Here is a 19,419-nt window from a genome sequence, read left to right on the forward strand (position 1 = left end):
CGTCTGGTGTCCAGGTGTCTGTCTCCGCCTACTCACTCTCTGCATCTCTGTTCAGATTTCCCCGCCTAGCCTTACTGTTAAGCCATTGGGTGAAAGCAGTTTTATTCATTAACCAATAAAAGCAACACAAATACAGAAGAACTTCCCACACCATTTCCCCTTTTCTGTTTAAAAAGGAAGATTTTAACTTTAACACAGTAAAGTTACATATCAAGGTATCAAGCAAGAATTACGGTTACAATAGTTATATCTACTTTATCTTTTATCATAACTAAGAAATGCTATAACGATCTAGTCTTCAACTCCATCAAAGACTCCAGAAAGACATAATATTACCTAAGCAAACAGAAAGTGCATTGTAAGCAATTTCCAAAACTCTGGAATTGACAGAGACCTCTCGCTGCCTGAACAGTAACCCAAAGTTCTTCTGTAACACTGGGCACCCATCTTCAGCTTACAGGCCCACAGTATCTGGCAGCAAGAAATTTCAAAGACAGTTCCACCTATATTGGAAGTTTGTCAGTCACTTTCTTCTGTGTCCTGCTGAATGTCTAGCAGACTCTTTTTGTTCTCTCATGAAGCAGGAACCCTGAAGGACTGTCTCAACTTTAGACAAATTCAGCAGTCATTTTTCTGTGGGTCCTGCTTGTCCAATTCATACAGCATAACATCAAGCAATCCAGGCAAAAGCAGTTTCTTGCCCAAATGGCTAATAAACTCCATAAGGAGCCTCTTCAATACCCACCATCCTCTTGAAGTAGATTGGCGCTGCCAGGAGCAGATGTGTCTCACTATCATGAAAAGTTCTAAGTTCTTAAAACCTTTTAAATGCCATATTTGGAAGGCTTGAAGATTATCCAACTGAAATAAATCTCTGTACATCTAGAAAACCTAACATGACTGCAAGCTTGACTATTATTGATGACTATCTATTAATCTCTACTTCTTAATTTATACATTCCATTTTTAAATGAGCTGCACAAACATAATACCTAAATCAAGAGCAGAAATATATATAACAATATATATAACAAAACTGACCTTAAATTTATATCAATAAACCAAGATCCATACTAAAGAAAAGTATGAATATCTATAGCATATCCCTCCCCCCCGTTAAATGTAAACAATCATTTAGGGAATTTGGGTGTTGTTGTCTAGACTACTTCCTGCTTACTAAGGGCACTGTCAATGGCGTTTGAGAGACTGGACCAGGCGGGGCATGCATTAGCAACCCTAACTATGACAACCAGTGATGGTACATTAGTGAGCAATAACTGATTTTCAATGCATGTATATCTTTATGGTTTAATGGTTTTGAAGTCATAGCAGTCTGTTTCTTCCTTAATAAGAGGTATTGGAGACTGAGCCTTCAAGAACAATCTATTCATTATAAAGACATCCTTCAAAACTCCAGACTACATATCCAAACCAACTGATGTACAAACTTCATCACAGAGCTATAAAAAAAAAAGCATGAAAAAAGCAAGGAAATATGAAGCCTTAAAAATTGCAACTGCTCTTCACAGATATTGAAACAGGCAAAATGCCACATGAAACTTTCAAGTTTCCTGGTAGGACATTATCAATAAATTAAAATATACAAACAAGTAGATGATTTCAATCTAGCCTTTGTTATCCTTTTGCGGTCACTTTAAGAGCTAGCCACGCCCACCCCAGCCACTTCTGACCTCGTTGCCATCTAGGCTTCCCCCTTTTCTGTCCATCCCTTGCCGTGTGCACACGTGTTTTTTTTCTCTCTCTCTCTATGTTTGTCTATATCTCCATTTCTTTAAGTAATAAATGTTTAGCTTTATGTATAGCCTTATGTCCATTTACTCTGCTGTCCACCGCATCCAGCCGCCTGACTCTGCGGTTTGCCCGGGGACCCTGCACTGCTCTGGCGGCGGCCTCTGCCTGGCTCGCAGGCCGTCCGGGGCATCCCATCATCATAATATTTTTAAAGAACAATAGCCTTAGAAAAGAAAGTCAGTGGAACACATGAGAACATTAACAATACGGATGGAAAAGTTAGCAACATGGAAGAAAAATTCAGAAAGGGTACTAAGATTTTAAAAAGTCAATTAGCATTGTCAAGACAATCCCCCACAGACCAATGCACAAGCCAACCTGTGCTGACCCTAGCACTGTAACTATTACTGTCCCAGTGCAGGGGGCTTCTCTACAATGATATTGATCCTATTATCAAATATGACTGCCTTTTCAGCACCAACCTGAATGCTCTCATCCTAAAATTGCCTCTTGCAGGACGGTGTTGGTGCATGCCTTTAATCCCAGCACTAGGGAGGCAGAGGAAGGATGGTCTCTGCGAGTTCAAGTCCAGCCTGCTCTACAAGAGCTAGTTCCAGGACAGGCACCAAAGCTACAGAGAAACCTTGTCTCAATAATAATAAAAAAAAATTGCCTCTGCCAAACAAACCAGTAGTAGCTCATCTTGAATACAAACTCGTTGAGGTACTTAGGACATGGGTAGAAGAAAGCCACATTCTTGCCCCAAACACAATGCGAATGGCTGCTAACGAAGTCCTTGTCTCCTTATAAAACCTCAAGGGTCAGATCTCCACTGTCTGCATTTGTCTGCATCCATATCTTCCAACTCCCCATTAAAAAAAAATATAGCACATTAAGCTCTGCCCACAGCAGTCAGTCTTTCCTAGACCTACGTCCCCAAATCTTCCACATTCCAGCTATAAAACAGTTCGAATGTCATAGGAACCACACAGTTTACCACAGCAATTTCTCCACTTTCTGGGTGGTTAAGTCTAAATCAAGAGAAAGGTCAAAGTACCTGCCTATCATCTATCTCATAGCTAATTTACTCCCAAACGACGATGTTAATCCCAACGAACACTCCGTGCAAGCCATGGCCACAGTCCTAGCAGGGCCTCTTCCAAGAGACGCCGCGAGTGGGTGCCCAGGGGACCCGCCCGCCTAGTCTCGGGAGAGGCCGTCTACGCGCTACCTCACCTTCCCCGAGGTTCCTTCCCGCCAAGTTGAGCTGCCCGCTGCTCCTCGCCGCCTTCAGGAGGCCCTGGGGAACTGAGGGACGGCTGTCCTTGCCCTCCGCGTGAAATCCCGCACGAGGGTCAAACCTTGAGGTTCTCAGCTGGCGCGACATATTCAAACCCTCGGTCGGGCAGCCCCGGGCGCGGCCGTGACGTCAGATCACCGCGCCAGAGTTGGCCGCCCCGCCTCTTCCGGCTTGCCGTGCTCCGCCTCTCGCCATTACTGCGCGTGCTGATGTCGTCACCACCAGCTCCCGGGGCCGTCGGACCGACGAGCTCTTCCGTTGCCCTCCCCAGCCTCGCACTGCGGCGAAACTTCTTTCGGGTAAGCGGGTCTCTCGGGCCGAGGGCCCTCCGGGTGTCAGGGGCGCCTACGCGTCGCGGTCGGGGATGGACTGCGCTGCCCACCGTCGCGTCAGAACGTGGCGGCGACGAAACCCGAGCGGCGGTCAGGCCTGTGGCCTCGGGCGCCCGGCTGGAGGGTGCTGGGCTCTGAGAGTCGGTTGCCTTGAGTCGAAACCGCAGCAAGGGAAGGCGAGTGGCACGAATTGAACCTTAAAGACGTATGCCCACCTGACAGCGGAACGCTGCGGTGGATGACGAGCAGCTCGGACTTCGAATGCCGCCCGCGTACAGACTGACTTTATTCAATTGAGCCCACGCTTAGGAAGCTCATTTTTCACTCATTTGTGGATAGTGCAGTCTAGTGAAGTTTTAAAAATTCCTGACAGTGGAAGTGTAAATATTGAGCCTCGGCTGGAAATACGAAATGAAATTTTGCTTAATAAGTAGCTATTTCCTGTTTAGTTTCTACCCGGTATTAGAAGGTATTGATTGATTCCTCACTTAAGAAGAGCTAGCCACCTGCTTCCTCGGGCCGGGGATGTAGCTCCAGGGTACAGTGCTTTCCTAACGTGGGCAAGGCCGTGAATTCAATGCCCGGCGCTGCACCAGACTTCTTTGTCTGAAATTGGCTTTATATTACATTCCTCTAACTTTAGTGTGTGATTTGAGCGCGCGCATAGGATTTCACGTGCCATGGTACCTCTGGAGATCAGAGAACCACTTGAGTAGGTCGGTTCTTTTTCCACCAAGTGGGATGGAACGCAGGTTGTGCATGTCCGTGATAAACGACTGGTTTACCCGCTAAGCTATCACGCTGGTGTGGAAGTTTTTATGGGTCCGGGATCATTCAGATCTTTACAAGTCTGACCATTAGTAATAAGTTTTAACAGGAGGCTTTTGGGTACTGGTGTCAGGTCTACAACTGATACTCGGGATTGCAACGCTCAGCCACCTCAGTCAAGGATTTGCAAAAGCAAAGAATACAAAGTTATAATTTGTTCTGGTGCAAGCAGAAGATTCCCTGGAGAGAGAGAGAGAAAAAAAAATTGTTTAGAAGTAGAAACAGCAATAAAAATTTAACCCTTAACATCCTGTAACATTTGGAGGTCTAATTTTGCTTTATAGTTTCCTTAAGCACAGAGATTTAAAATTTTTTCAACATAGCCATCAGCATAACGTTAGGATCAGAGAAATTATTTTTATTTATTTATTTTATGTGTGTGGGCATTTGCCTCTTTGTCCTAAGAAGGTATCAACCTTTGAAACTATAGTATGGATGATTGTGAGTGCGGAATTGAGCCTTGGTGGTGCTCTGAAAAAAACAGGAAGTACTCCTAACCGCTGGGCCATCACTCCAGCTCTGATTTATTTTTCTTTCTTTCAAATGTAAAGAACATATGTAAGAAAATGTCTCCATAATCCTTGTCACTCTACAGAGGACAAATGGTATTAGTTGAAAAGCAGCTGTGCAGCAGGGTGGTGGTGGCAGCCCATGCCTTTAATCCCAGCACTGGAGGTGGGGGGACAGAGGCAGGCAGCTCTCTTGTGTATTTGAGGCCAGCCTGGTCTACAATAACTAGTGCCAGTATAGGCACCAAAGCCACACAGAGAAACCCTTCCTCGAAAAACAAACAAAGACAGAGAGGTGAGGTGGTCTGGCAATTCTGCATTACTATCAATTTCACCCAAATGTATTTTGGATTTTTTGTTTTAGAGTCTACAGAATCTCACTGTGTAGCCCTAGCTAGCCTGGAACTTGAAGAAATACACTTAGCGTGTCAAGTGCTAAGGTTAAAACTGTGCCACCACACCCAGCATATTTCTATATTAATAGGTATGAACTGACATAAGGATCTAACTAGTATAAGTTTATAATACTTGTATTATGTTTATATTGCACTGAAGAATGAATACATGTTATCCAAAATTCTTGTAATTTCTAAAATTATCTATTTGTTGTTAATTGATGGAAACCGGAAAGTAATTCATGAATTGGGCTTCTTTATAAAATATCTATGACTATAGTCTTGAGAACTAGCTCTGTGAATTATGAATCTTGAATTACTTTAATGCATTTAAAATTAAACAACTTGTCCTTTTTTGGTGGTGACATCTAAATCAAAGTACTTGGTGATTTAAAAATATGGGACAAATGGAAGGCTTTTGGTGGTTAAAAGCACTTAATTGCTCTTCCAGGGGGCCTATTTCAGTTTATAGCACCTACATCAGGCGGCTCAAAATTATCTTTAACTCTGGCCCCTGAAAGCACCAGCACACACGTGGTGCACATAAACTTATATAGGCAAACACATATACATAAATAAAAATATTTTTTTAACTAGACATTGTGCATTATTAAAGTTACCAAAATCTTCTGGGACTACAGTTGAGTGATAGAGCACTAGCATATCTTGCAAAGGGTTTTGGTTCTATCACCAGCTCCTTGGAATAGTGAGAAGGAGTTCTCTCTTCAGCTGAAGAGTAGACACACCTACCTTTTATTATAGAGGTGTTTGGCTATGGTTTATATGCATTTTATTTAATGTCTTAACAGAAGAAACCAAAAACACATTAGCAATCAAGTCATCCAGAAAGTACTACTTTATTTCATGACAGAAAGTAAGATTTATTATCAAATAAAGATAGGGTGATCTGTTCTTACCATTACAATTTAATCAAACATTTTCTAAGATGGCGTCACTCCTGAAAATTTACATATATATTAGACTTTTCTCAAAGATGAAAGCTACAATTGATGATGGGTTTATTGAAATAAGTAGTTTCAATTCTAGTAAGAGAAAAAGATAAATTTGTGCAGATTTTTCAAACACACCTGTTTGCAAAATTCAAGCAAGCACAGAGAACTTGATTTGCAGACTCAGTTTATTTTTATAAAAGCCTGTTTTGAACCAATATCATTTTTGTTCTAGAATATTGCTTATATTCTATTATGTCAAATGTTACTGAGAGAACATTTTGATTTTCTTTAGAATTTCAGTTTGCAGTTCAACTTTTGATGTCTTTTTATAACAGCCAACTTCTAAAAGTAGTCAATAAAATACATTCCTTGCTGCTTTTAAAGACAGAACATATTTAGTGTGTTTATTCCCAATTTCAAAATGTAGCTTTGACTTGTATTTTGTTATTGTTATTGAAGTTGTGACCATCTTGGTTTTTATGAGGAAAATGTGTTGTTTAGGATTTTTTTGCTTGTGTGTTTGTTTGTGTTTCATTGCTTCTCTCCATACTTGTGAATGGTGAAACAGTTACGCTGCTCTAAGACAGTCACCATGATTCTAATCTATGGTCTGATACTCTTCTCTACCTTTAATACTTTTTAGTTCTCTAGCGTCTAGAAAATACCATTTTCATTTCCTTTAATAAAAAGGATTTTTATGTTTGTTCTTTTCTCTTGAAAAAAGTGAAGGACCTTAGGACATTTAAAATAATATCTTAAGTGCATGTTTTTATTTGTATTGTTATTTTTTATCATAAAGAAGAAAGGAAGCTAAAACCTGGGTGATGATGAGCTTATGCCATTTAAGTAAAGTCCATCTGGTATTGAGATTTGTTATTCTGAAAACATTTCCTCTTATTCCCAATGATTATTACTCCCAACTGTTAACAGACAGTATGGTATTCTTACTTTTCCCCCTAAGATTAATATTAATTATATAACTTAAAAATTTTGTCTTTATATTAGTTATATGGGTGATACAAATTTTGACAGTGGCTTTAAATTAATGAAATAATGTAGAGGTAGATTTGGGACACTATCTTTTATACATACAAAACCACTAGAGTTATAATGTTGATAAAAAGGGTTTTACCCATGATCCACTGTTGATAATCAGACTGCCTATCACCCCTGTAAAGAATTTTATTGAGTTAGATTCAGTTTACAATTTGGTGTGCTTTCAAAAGAGACAAGTAAATGTTTATAATTTTTCAATACAAACAGAGAAGTCTTATTGTTCTAATAAGACATGATATGTTCTCTGAAATGTTTCTACATCAATTTAAGTTGACAAAGGAAAAGATATAAATAATGTGACAGTTCATTGGTTATCCCAGACAGTCAGTATTAATTTAAGCTTTGTTAATCAAATTTCTATATGTTTTAGTCACCTTTGTATTTTGATAGATAATAATTCATAGTGACCCACCATTTCTTTTCTACTTGAGCTGTTTTGTTTTCTGCATTGTTGATAATCTTACAATAACAGTTATAGCCAGGCATTGTAACTCATGCTTACAACCTCTGTGTTGAGAGACTTAGACAGGAGGATAATCCTGAATTTGAGACTAGTCTAGGCTACATAGTGATCTCTAGGTCAGCCTGGACTGCAGAGCGAGAACCTGTCTCCATAAACAAACAGATCAACTCACGGTTATATTCACTCAGATACTGATACATGTTAGTGAACATTTAAAAACAATGCAAATGTATAAACTTCCTTGATGTCCATTATTTCAGAAATACCTGTTCTTCTCTCTACACTCAAATTAATACATTTTTTCCTCTACCATTAATACAGATGCTCATTTTCCACCTTGAGCATCCTAACTCCTGTTACTCAGAAGTGTTACCATCATCTCTTCTCTCCGGCAAACTGCTTAATTGATGACATCATCAGAGTGCTCTAGGCTTTAGCCTGAGCAGATTGTAGCTAATGTCATTTACACATATTACTTACTGTGTCTATCCTTTGCCAAAAGTTGAGATTGCTTCAAGTATGTATTTTGTGTGTTCATGCATTGATCATTTGAGCATGCTCTAACCATGCTCTAAAAATAGGGAAATAACTAAAGCCTTCTTAAGAAATGTTCTTCATGTATATCAGAGCTGCTTGTTAGTAGTTGTCTAACAACTACTACAATACTACAGAATTGTCAGTCAGATGGCTGGACATCCCAAATCTGTTCAGAAGCTGCCCTGTTTACCGTGCAGCAGTCTCGCTGGAAAGAGGGGCATCTTCATTGTCATTTAATGGCTTACAAGTATTACCAACTTTTGACAGTATTCATATAGCTTAAAGTTTTAACATTAAGTGCATAATCTTTGTAGTAAGAAGTTTACATTGTCATGTTAAAATGTGAAATTAGAACTAAAGTATACTACATGAATTAACTTTTGCATGTAAGCGATAAAGCAGTATTTCTCTAGGGTAATGTTTTTAAAGATTTTGTCAAATAATAGAAGAATCCTGAGACTAATGACTAGTCTTTCCTAGTTTCTAAAATTTTTCCAAAATTACAAGTGACTGCCAGACAACAGTGGGGATAAAAGTTTTGAGGTAAGCTACTAGGTTTATTTGGGGTTTTAGTCCCTGCTGGCACCACAGAAATAAAGCCATGGAACTACGGAGATGGCTCATTCAGTGAAGTTCTTGTTTGGATCCCCAGCACTTGGGTTATCTGTTAGTCAAAATACTGGTAGAGCAGTGGTTGTTCTCAGCACTGGGGAAGGAGAAACAGGAGGCACTCTGGAGCTTGCTAGCTGGCTAACTAGTGCTAATGGTGGCTTAGCTCCAAGATTCTGTGAGATACTCCATCTCAAAAGTAAGGTGTGCAGAAATATTGACACCAGGTATCACAGAAGAGCTTTCTGTGTATCAAAGATAGTCTGTGTATACACACTTGTACCCATTTATGTATACCCATGCATTCATACGGTCTGAGTTACTGAATCAGGCACTTGAGAATGATTATCCTCATTATGCTAGTGTGGCTTAGCTTCCAGATTGTCTTTGCTTTTAAAATTTTTTACAAGTCAAATTTAAAGGTGGGGGTGAGGTAGAAAGCAGTTGAGAAAGGCATATGGTATCAGCCTCTGTCCTACACACACATGAACAAACATACACAAACATGTACAAATACCACCCTGTTGAGTTTTGCTTTTTAGGGAAAAAAATTTCACAAGCCCCCTCTCAGTATTTATTAGAAATAAACTATTAGTAAGAATGATAATATTTGTCCTTCAGAAATAATTTGATTTCAAAGTGTAGTTATTTATGCCTGTACTCTTATGTTTTTGAATACTTGGACAGGAAATTTTGTAAAGTTCAATACTAGCCTGGGCTACAGTCCAGTATCCTTGTCTCAAAAAGAAACGAACAAACAAACAAACAAACAAAAAAAACAACCCAGGATTGGGGACTGGCATTTTGATCCTTATGACCTAGAGTATACTGTAATCTCATCACTTGGGAGCAGAGGCCGGTCTTTTTCTGTTGCACAGTGAGTTTCAGGCCAGCCTGAGGTATGGGAAAACATCTCACAATCAGAATCAAAGTCTTCCCTAATTTACCTGAAAAGATGGGTCAATGACCTTCTTTGTGTATAGATCTTGAAACTTTCATACTTCTAGGGTTAGGGTGTCCCACTTGCTGTCTGCACGTCCTCTTAGATAGCTATGGATGTGACCTAACATGAAAGCATACATATTTAAAGAATGAGAATTTTTTTGTAAATTTTTGTGACTGAATTATGCAGTTTTCAGGTGCATACTTTTTAGATGACAACTAGTGATGTAATGCAGAAAGCTGGACATTCCTGTAGGACCTAGAAAATGAGAAACTCACAAGGCAAATGCCTGGCTCTTTCTGTATTCTAAAATCTAAGCAGGTTCTGCCTCTAGCCTATCTTGTTAACACATGTTCCTTACATGTTTGTGTTTGTTGTAGAGAGTTTTTAATAGACTTAAAATTTTTAGGAGATTGGGTGCATTGGCTGTCTTTTCTGTTATACTTCTACCATCTTGAAGATCTGGAATAAGCAGATATATAATATTTGAAGAAATTTGAGTTTGGGGTGCCTTTTATGATATTTGGGAAATGGTGAAGAAAAGAAACTTACTGCCTGTTTACAGATTCTGTATCCCTTTTGCCCTATTTGGCAAATCTTAAAATCACTTGAACTAGCATAGATTGATTGCACTTACTTTTTGTCTTAATATTTTTGTCTTCTGCCCTTAGCTATATTATTTCTGTGATAGTCATTAACAGTGCTAAGCATTTCCCTATTTGACTTAGATCTTTAGTGATAGTTAAAGTTATTCAATTACTTATTTGATTGACCAGAAAAACAGTAGATTTTTAAAATGAAATGTATTGAAGCCAATCTTTCCTGAAGTTTTCGCTTTTTATTTTGGAACTGCTAAATATATGAAAATAATTCATTTAAATAAAATTATTTTTGCTAATCTCTGCATCAAACACCATCTATTAGTATGTTCAGTAAGCTATACATAAATTAGATTCTGTGATATTTTTATCACAGAACTCTTTCTTTGTTTAAATATATAATTTTTATTACAAAATGCAAAGCATATATATGAAAGTGTAGAATGGGGACTAGGGAGATAATTCAGCCAACACTTATGGAAACAAGTTTGACTGGGGAAGGGGAGAACCAACTCTTGCAAGTTGTCCTTTGACCTACTCGAGCACCATGATGCACACATACACAATAAATAAATGTAATAAAAATGTTTGAAGTGTAGAACAGTGTAAAAGATTTCCATATACCTGCCACAACGACTAAATCAATGTTAAGTAACATTGAGAAACAAGAGACTCTTGAGCTCTTGTCATTGTGCTCTTTGTTCTTCTATCACTGACTATTATAATGTGTGGTGCATTGTGTGCACCCCTGAGATTAAGAACCTTGAGCTATGAGAGTCTGTAATTAGCAATGAGTGGTAACTCAGATTCAATTAGAAACCATTTAACACTATCTTGGAAGACACATTGGTGAGTGATGGTGTTTTCTAACTCTGATGAGGCACATTAATCAGTTCCCCCCTTCTGTGCTTAAGAACTAAGTCACTGAACCAGTGACTGGACCTAGCAAGCCAGCCACAGCTTTGTCTATAAGAGCTGTTTGCCAGTGTAGAGATTTGTGAAGTCTGAGATTTTATTTTATCTTTGAGAACTTTTGAGTCAAATAAGTTATTGCGCCCTGTAGGATAAATGACTAATTAAAGTAGGCTGGTGTGAGTGTTAAGGTGTTCAATACTTCCTGGACAGAAACTTCCTTTCAGACTTTGTGCAGTCCTGCAGTCTGGGGAAATACATTTTGATAACAAACAGGCAGTGTTGTTCTAGCAGACAAGGCTGTACAAGTGGCGACAGTGAAATGAGATGAAGGAACTTCATAGCTTATATAAAGGCATAGAGAAAATATTTTTGCGTCTATGTTGAAGAATAGTTCAGATGAAGCTGAAGAAATAAGGCGGGGGTTTTTGTTTTGTTTTGTTTTTGTAGTGAAGAATACGCGTGTTAAAGCAGGTGTATTTCAAACTGCTGACCCTATACTGTTATATATTGGAGAACTGTAAAACTCTCTTTTAAAGGTAAGCTAAAATTCAATGAGTATTCAGAGCGCCAGGGCGTGTGTGTGTGTTAAACTGCCTTTACTGGAGGTCTCAATGGCCAGGTGAAGGGATTCTGCCTGAAAATGCTTCGGGTGCTGTGTGGAGTGCGGAGGAACCATTTCTGTGGTGGCACAGCTGGGTGGGCTCAGCCGAGACTGTTGCGGGAGCACGAACTGGCCGCGTACTTCCGGGCTCGGGGCGCAGGCGCGGGCTGGAGGGCGGGCGCGTAGCATTGTGGGCCGGCGGCGCTGCGCGAGGTCGGTGGCCGTTTGTGTGCGGCCGGCGGCCGGTGCCGCGCGCTCTCACTGTCGTGTGTTTGATGTGTTGAGCAGGAGGCAGCCCGCGCCATGAGCAGCACAGCCGTGGTCCCCAGCGCGGCGGGCCCGGGCCCGGGCCCCAGCGGCGGGCCAGGCGGAGGCACCGAGGTGATCCAGGTGACCAACGTGTCCCCAAGTGCTAGCTCCGAGCAGATGCGGACGCTCTTCGGCTTCCTGGGCAAGATCGACGAGCTGCGCCTCTTCCCGCCGGAGTGAGTACCGGGGCACTGCGGGCCCGCGGCCCTTCCGGTGAGGCGAAGCGCGCGGTCCGGTGGAGCCTGGCGTGGAAGATCCCCGGCTCCGCCAGGCCGAGGCCGAACATGAACACCTAAGTGGCGTTTCAGTGATGTTTTTACTCTTGACATTGTTGACACACCATCATTTTACTTTGGGCACTTAATCTTTTGGTCCCCCCCCACCCTTAAAAAAAAACTAATCACCAGCTTTGATAGAAAGGAAATGAAATTGGTCTGTTCAGTTGGTGTAAATATTTGTGTGCTATTCACAAATCATTAAGGATTGCTCTTCAGTGTTTTTTGAGCTCGGGAAGAATAATATCAGAGATCAATTACCCTATTGATAGACTAAATTGATGGGCCTGTATGCTAAATTTTTACATAGTTCAGAAATGCATGATAGCTGAATCTCGGGGTGTTATTTAAATAACGGACAGATTTATATATATAAGTAACCGTGAAGGGGTTTTACGGAATGTTAAAGTTTGAATTAGGTTTTATGTGGTTTTTGTCTTATTTTGAAAGTTATTTTTTATTGGAATAATATTAAATGAGTGTGTTCACTGCAAAGAACAAAGAAATTATAAAGTTAAGTTGAAATATATGTACATAGTTGAAATCATTGTGTGCCCTCTAGGAAGAAATAGGAAGTTTAGTGAAAGCGATAGTGGTTACTCTTAGTAAATGCTCCCAACCAAATTTTAGGGTTTTTATGGTGTCCCATAAATTCTAAATAGGAAATTAGAATCCTCACAGTCTGTTGTATGTGTGATCATTAATTGTGCCAAAGTTGATCGTATGGCCTATGTGTTAAATATTACATGTTCCTACTTGTAATATTTTCGTATAACTGTTAGTGTTTGACATTGGTGTGTTCTTAAATTTTAGAGAAAATATACAAGGTTCGGTTACCAGTTTGCGTGAAGTGTGTAGAGTTTTAGGAACAACCGTTATGTTGAGCAGAATCTTGGCTTTGGAAATCAGCAGGGCAACTCCTTATGAGAGCATACAGATGCTCCCTGTTCCTCGGTTTTCTCACACCACACTGTGTGGTTGCTAGTAAAGCTGCAGAAAATCGTATGTTCAGTTTGATTTCAGGTTACTGAAAGTTTACTACCACAAACTTTAAAGTGCTCTGTTTATTCTCTAAAGCTACTCTATACTGTGTTTAAAAGATAACAAAGAACAGTAGGTACTATATTGGTCATTTCTTGTTGCTGACCTAGTTAGTGGACAATTCCTCAAGGAGGGTGTGATAGACTTGAGTTTGGCCTTTTTATGGTGATGTGGGTTATTCCCATATAAGATGAGTAGTTGTAGGAGTTCATTCCTTGAGGTGATCTGGGTTACGTGTACTCAGCTTCCTCTTTAATCTATATAAAACTGTGACACAGCAGCTATCACCAGTTCACAGGCTAAATTCAGCCCTCCTGCCTCTCATAAGTCGAGATCCTTGAGTTATCCAGCCCCATATACAACTACTAAAACAGTTCAGAGTAGGGAAGAGTTTTCTTGAGAGGGGTGTCAGTGTAGCCCATGCTGACCTCAAATAAGGGTACTCCTGCTTTTACATCCCAAGTGCTATGATTATAAACATAGTGTTCATTATATCATTCTTGAAGTGGGCAATAAAGTGTTTAGTTTTAAAGGAATTTCATAGTGGGTTGTTTTGTCCAGGCAAGGATCCCAGTGAAGCATGTCAGCTTTACACTGCACTTGAAGGCTACAGTCAGTAGATAGATCATTCCTTGGAAACTTTCACAGACCAAGCATGAATATTTTAATAATTTTATAAACAAGATAAATGGAAGAATTAAATTCACTTTCAAGAAAAATGTGATTTAATGGGTTACTGTGTATTCCTTCTATAGTTAGGAAGAGGCATATGAAGTCAAAAATCGTCCTCAAGTGAGTGTTACTCTTGTTACCTGTACTGTTCTTGGGGCCTCAGAGATGCTTTATTTATAAGCTCAAAACTCTGCTGCCTAGAAACTACTGACATAGTTCTAAGGTGGAATTAAAAAGTTAGTGTGATGACCTAAACCACAAGTTCTTATACTTGTGTGGCCATAAATAGGAGGGTCTTAAGAATGAATTTTCTCCTGAGAAAGGAATTCTGATTCAGAATTGGGCACTTAGTGAACACCAGGATTCACAATTTTCTATATATATCTTAGAAGATATTTTTAAATTCTTTTAGCAGACAGAAACATCAGGGAAGTCTTTTTGTCTTATCTTTTCCTTGGGTACACTTTTATACGTGGTCCTTACACAAAATAAAATATGTTTGATAAATGGAAAGCAGTTACCTTGAAGGTAGTGTTTTCTGATTTTCTTAAAAAAACTATTTTGCATAGACTTCAAGAATGTTTTTTTTTTAAAGATTTATTTTGTATGTGTGAGTGTTTTGCCTGCATGTATGTCCATACCATGTATATGCCTGGTGCCCATGGAGGCTAGAAGAGTGCACTGGATCCCTTGTTAACTGGAATTGTGGCTGTTTTAAAAGTAAGTGGGCATGTAGGTGCCAGGAGTCGAACTTGGGTCCTCCACAAAAGAAAGGACCCTTAACTACCCATCCATTTCTCCATTCTAAGGACTAGTCTTCTTTCTTTCTTCCTTTTCTTTTCTTTACAGTTACCAGTGTTGAAGACTAGGAAACATGAATGCCTATGATTTCCTAAGGTTGTGGTCTGTTGGGATTTAAGAACAAAAGAAAACACCATTTTGAAGAGCTTTTAAAATTTATTGTCTAAAATAAAAATCAGTGACAGGAAAAATAAACCAAAACAGGTGCCTGAGCATTTGTGATAGAGCATTCTTTTCATTGTCTCTGATTGAAAATCATCTCAAATTTTAGACACATTTTTTAAAAATGTGTACATTGCGTCACGTAATCTCAGTAGCAGGAAGATGGAGGCAGAAGAATCAGGAGATCTTCCAAGGCCAGCCTGAACTTATGTAACACCTTGTCTCAAAAACAAACTCTTACCCTTTTGGAAACATTGAGATTTCAGCGTTGTGGATACAGTTGCCTTGTTTCTTGGTTCCCTACCCAGAGTTCATATTCACAGAATCGAAAGAATTAAAGAAAGAAGAGATTACTTCAGCAGACACCTTGATTTCATTGATGCTGGTACTATCAGGTGGCCTGGGTAGGGTTTTCCTCGCTGATGGTTTTCTCATAACCAAGTTCTATTATTGATATTGTTATGGTCTGGAAGTTACTTGTGGTCTGGGTCTAGGATGCAACCCTTCCTTTACAGAATTTTATGGTAGGAATTTGAGCCATTATATCTTTTCATTTGTTTGTTTGTTTGTTTGTTTTGGTGTTTGGCCTGCATATCTATGAGGGAGTTAGATCCACTGGAACTTGAGTTACAAATAGTTGTGAGCTATTATGTGGGTGCTAGGAATTGAACCCTGGTCTTCTGGAAGAGTAGCCAATGCTCTTAACTGCTGAGCCATCTATCTCCCCAGCCCCTGTTATATCTTTTTAAAATCCTGTTGTGCATTATCATCTTTTTACTGTCATAATTTACACTTTACCATTTGCGTGTCTGTGGAAGCAATGTGCTCTTGACTTGCTGAAGTGTAGTGTGGGGAGGACATGCTATATACTACATAACATGTTCAACTGGCTGTGTATATGCTTACTTTTTTTTCTTTTCCCTGAAAGTACTTCAGATCAGGTGCTTAAAAGAATTCTATATTCTATAGGTGTAGAGTCAGGATGTGGAATGAATTATTGTTCAGATCAGGAACGCTTGGTGTGGTTTGATGTTTTTGAGCCTAAGCTGGTCTGTAACTTAAGTTTCTGTCCCAGCCTTTTGGGTGCTAGAGATTACAGACTTGTGCCATTGTGCCTGCTTAGATGTACTTTTCTATGGTATTTTACGTGTGAAATAAACGATTCTTAATCATTTTTACACTGAGGTATAAGTTATAATGAAAACTTTCTAAGCCAAAACTCTTATGTGTATTTAAAAGTAGTTGGTGTTAAAACTGAGGATGAGGAGCTGTGTGGCTCAGTGCCTGCCCTGGGTTTGAGCAACTCAAGCATATGTGTGCATAGTCACTTATATGGTATGTCATTGTCTATGACTTAAATGGTTTTTAAACTGCTGTATTAACAATTTAAGTGTTGATGATAGGAGCATGTCTGCACTGCATCTTATTCTTTCAGGTCATCAGGATGTTCTTTTTTTAATTGGTTAAATTAATTAACGTGCATCTATGTATTTTTGCCTAAGTGTTATCCATTTGATGATATATCTGTGTTGAAGCCAAAAAACTATTTCTCTCTAATGTTATTCGTTTATCTTCTAGTGACTCGCCTTTGCCAGTCTCCTCTCGTGTCTGCTTTGTTAAGTTCCATGATCCAGACTCAGCAGTTGTGGCACAACATCTGACAAACACTGTGTTCGTTGACAGAGCTTTGATAGTCGTACCGTATGCTGAAGGTTTGTGCTTTGTTTCACTACCTATGTGGGCACCCCTGCCTGGCCATCGGCCACAGTGTAGGTGTAGAGTAAGCATCACTAGCTTGTCAGACTCTGAGTATTAATTTGAAACCCTTGTTATACTGCCCTTCATAATTCTTACTTGGAGATTTTTTTCTTACTCTAAAACTTAGAAAATAAGGTCTGTTTTATAATGTAATTAACTTTTTACTATCTTTCAAATGGTTTTAAGTTTATTAAAACAGAATTCCTAATTGAAACTCTGAGATATATTGTTAAGAAGTCCCAAAGGTAAAGAATCATACCATGTCATTCTCACACAGAAATCCTCAAATAAATGCATGATGCTTTTGTTCTAAGTCAATAGTTAAGTCAGTTTTATGTCCTTGATTCTCTCACTCGCTCCTAACTTAAAACAAAACAAAACCCCCACACCGAATTCCAGTATACCAAGGGTTACAATAATTTTAGTTTTTCGAAAGTTTAAGATTTCCTATAGTTTAGGTGCCAGATGGGCACTGGGTGTTTGTTTTTATGCCAGATTTTCTTGTTCTTGTTATATTTTCTAGAATATCTCAAAATAATGAACTCTTCTCTCTGTTGTGTGTGTGACTTTTGTAGTGGAGAAGGCACATGCAAACCTCCCAGATGGCTGGACACAGTGGGTGCTCTGCAGCTGCAGGCTCTAGACTCTAACTAAACCAGCGAGCACTCGAGCCCCCAAGTGTTCTCCTGCTGTCACCATTTGTTAACTGCATTTCTCTCTTTTTACATTTTAGGCTGTTAAAGTAATTTGACAGAAAAAAATGAGCAGGTTTTTGGATCTAAAAAAGCCGCAGAACAATTTTAATGCCACTTTGTAAAACTTTTCTAAGGCATATTTTACAGTTAGTTTGTTCCCAGTGAACTGCTGTTTGGTTTGCTTTTGGTAACTATAAATATTTATTGGGGAAATCATTGCCATGATATACTTACTGAATTCTAACATAATAGCTTAATATACTGTCCAGGATCTACATGCTTTCCCCTTCATTTAATAAACTGGTCAGTGGAAGCAATATCTTATAATTGTTGCTTTTTAGATGCTTCTAAGATAATTGAAGACAAATGTGAAGATTTGCCATCATAACTTTGTGAAAGTTGTGAAATGTCTAATCATAGAGAATTGCCTCGTCTTTTATAAAGAACTTATATTCAGAGATGAGTTACGGCATGCTATTTTGGTAACAGTATATCTATCGCCAAGGTATTAACATATATGAGATGTGAGGCTAGTTCAATGTTTCTATGAAAGAAAAGACAGAAGCTGATTTAGTGTATTTTGGATAAGCAATTCCTTTTATTTCAGTGTGCTTCTTATAAGATAAGACTTAACCACCACCTTAAATCAACAGAGAACTTACAGAACTCAATTCAGGATGAGTAAAGTAGACAGTAGGTCTTGAAACGGTCATGCCATGTGAGTAATGTGCAGAGTGCTTCAGTTAGCCTTAAATGTATGAGCCTGGGATGGAATATCTATGTCATATAATTGGGGTTTTATGACTAAATATTTTAAGCCATAGTAATTTTTGTAGATGTGTTTTTGAACGTGAAGTTTTGGGGAGTGTATATAGAGCTATAGAAATATTTAGTTCAGAAATCTGATTTTGCTGCTTTTAATTTGTGGTATGTGCTGTATTAATGTTACCTGCACAAGTAAACTGATGTGTTCGATCCCTTTGTCGCCATTCACTCTGGTTTTAGCCTTAACACTTTGGTGTTGGCTCTTGGTCAGTGTGTTAGAGCAATAGACCAAAAGTATACGGTAAGAATAGTCTTACTTGGTAAAATGTAGAGATAGCTGTATATGGAAGGTGCTCTTAATAGTAATGGATTTGGGGGCATCTAGGTTCCTTGGTTAATGTTTGTTTCTTTTGTCTGTTTCTTTTTCTTTCATTTCTACACATTCATGCAGTATTTCATGGTTCTATCAAAGCAGCAGTAAAAAAAATACTCTTGACGCATGAAAATTAACTGGTGAGGGGCCTCATTGCTATTTTTAAATTGTAGTTTTATTTTTAGTCCTTTTTTAATCAGAGGATCAGATGCATGACTTTTTTAATGGATGCAGATCTTCTCTCAGGTGTCTCACAATAAATTCAAGAGGATTTTAGTTTGCCAGAAATGTTGCAAATGCACTAATTTGAGTAAGATGTTGATACTTAATATATCCTCTTGAGACATAATTTTGCATGCAAAATTACCCCTTAATCTTTGTAGGTTTGTTAATATTGATGCATTAATGCCCTATATCCAAATGATCTTCTCCCCTTCCCTCCATAACTCTTGGTATCTAAATTGATGACAGCTCTGACACAAGCAAGATAGCAGTGCTGTGTAGTATACATTTGTTTATATTATCGGCACTTCTCAGTGTAGGTGGAAGGAACCATTACCTTTATTTAACAGTGGTTTTTCTTTTTTGTTGTTGTGTTTTACAGTTCTTTTCCCTGGTTCAGCCTGAACTATATACCAGGCCCTGCTGAAAATACCACCCAACAGTTTTCTTCTGCAGCTTATCCAGTTTCTCTTAAGTGCCCTGTACATATTGTATGTTTTATGATGAGATGCAGTTTCTTAATATGTATTACAGAAATACTACTGGTATTTGCA

General features: G+C 39.0%; 2 protein-coding genes across 9 annotated transcripts in view; one reads left to right on the forward strand and one right to left on the reverse strand.

The window, feature by feature from the left end:
* The window catches only part of Lrrc40 (leucine rich repeat containing 40), a 30,616-nt gene extending 27,434 nt beyond the window's left edge, over positions 1–3,182 (reverse strand). For all 3 annotated transcript variants that reach the window (XM_048453507.3, XM_048453506.3, XM_048453505.3), the window contains exon 1: positions 2,989–3,182. In XM_048453507.3, the coding sequence (XP_048309464.1) occupies positions 2,989–3,139 (151 nt within the window). In that variant the 5' untranslated portion in view covers positions 3,140–3,182. The remainder of the gene's footprint in view (positions 1–2,988) is intronic.
* A 57-nt stretch (positions 3,183–3,239) lies between these two features.
* Positions 3,240–19,419, forward strand: part of Srsf11 (serine and arginine rich splicing factor 11) — a 28,354-nt gene continuing 12,174 nt past the window's right edge. For 4 of the 6 annotated variants that reach the window (XM_048453508.3, XM_048453509.3, XM_048453510.3 and 1 more), the window contains exons 1-3: positions 3,248–3,351; positions 12,081–12,277; positions 16,631–16,764. In XM_048453508.3, the coding sequence (XP_048309465.1) occupies positions 3,262–3,351; positions 12,081–12,277; positions 16,631–16,764 (421 nt within the window). In that variant the 5' untranslated portion in view covers positions 3,248–3,261. Of the gene's footprint in view, positions 3,352–5,087; positions 5,206–11,638; positions 11,728–12,080; positions 12,278–16,630; positions 16,765–19,419 lie in introns of those variants that run through there. The other 2 variants (XM_048453512.3, XM_087897457.1) reach the window with 2 other exon arrangements.

Source organism: Myodes glareolus, chromosome 17, assembly GCF_982192425.1.
Source record: "Myodes glareolus chromosome 17, mMyoGla1.1, whole genome shotgun sequence".
Lineage (NCBI taxonomy): Eukaryota > Metazoa > Chordata > Mammalia > Rodentia > Cricetidae > Myodes > Myodes glareolus.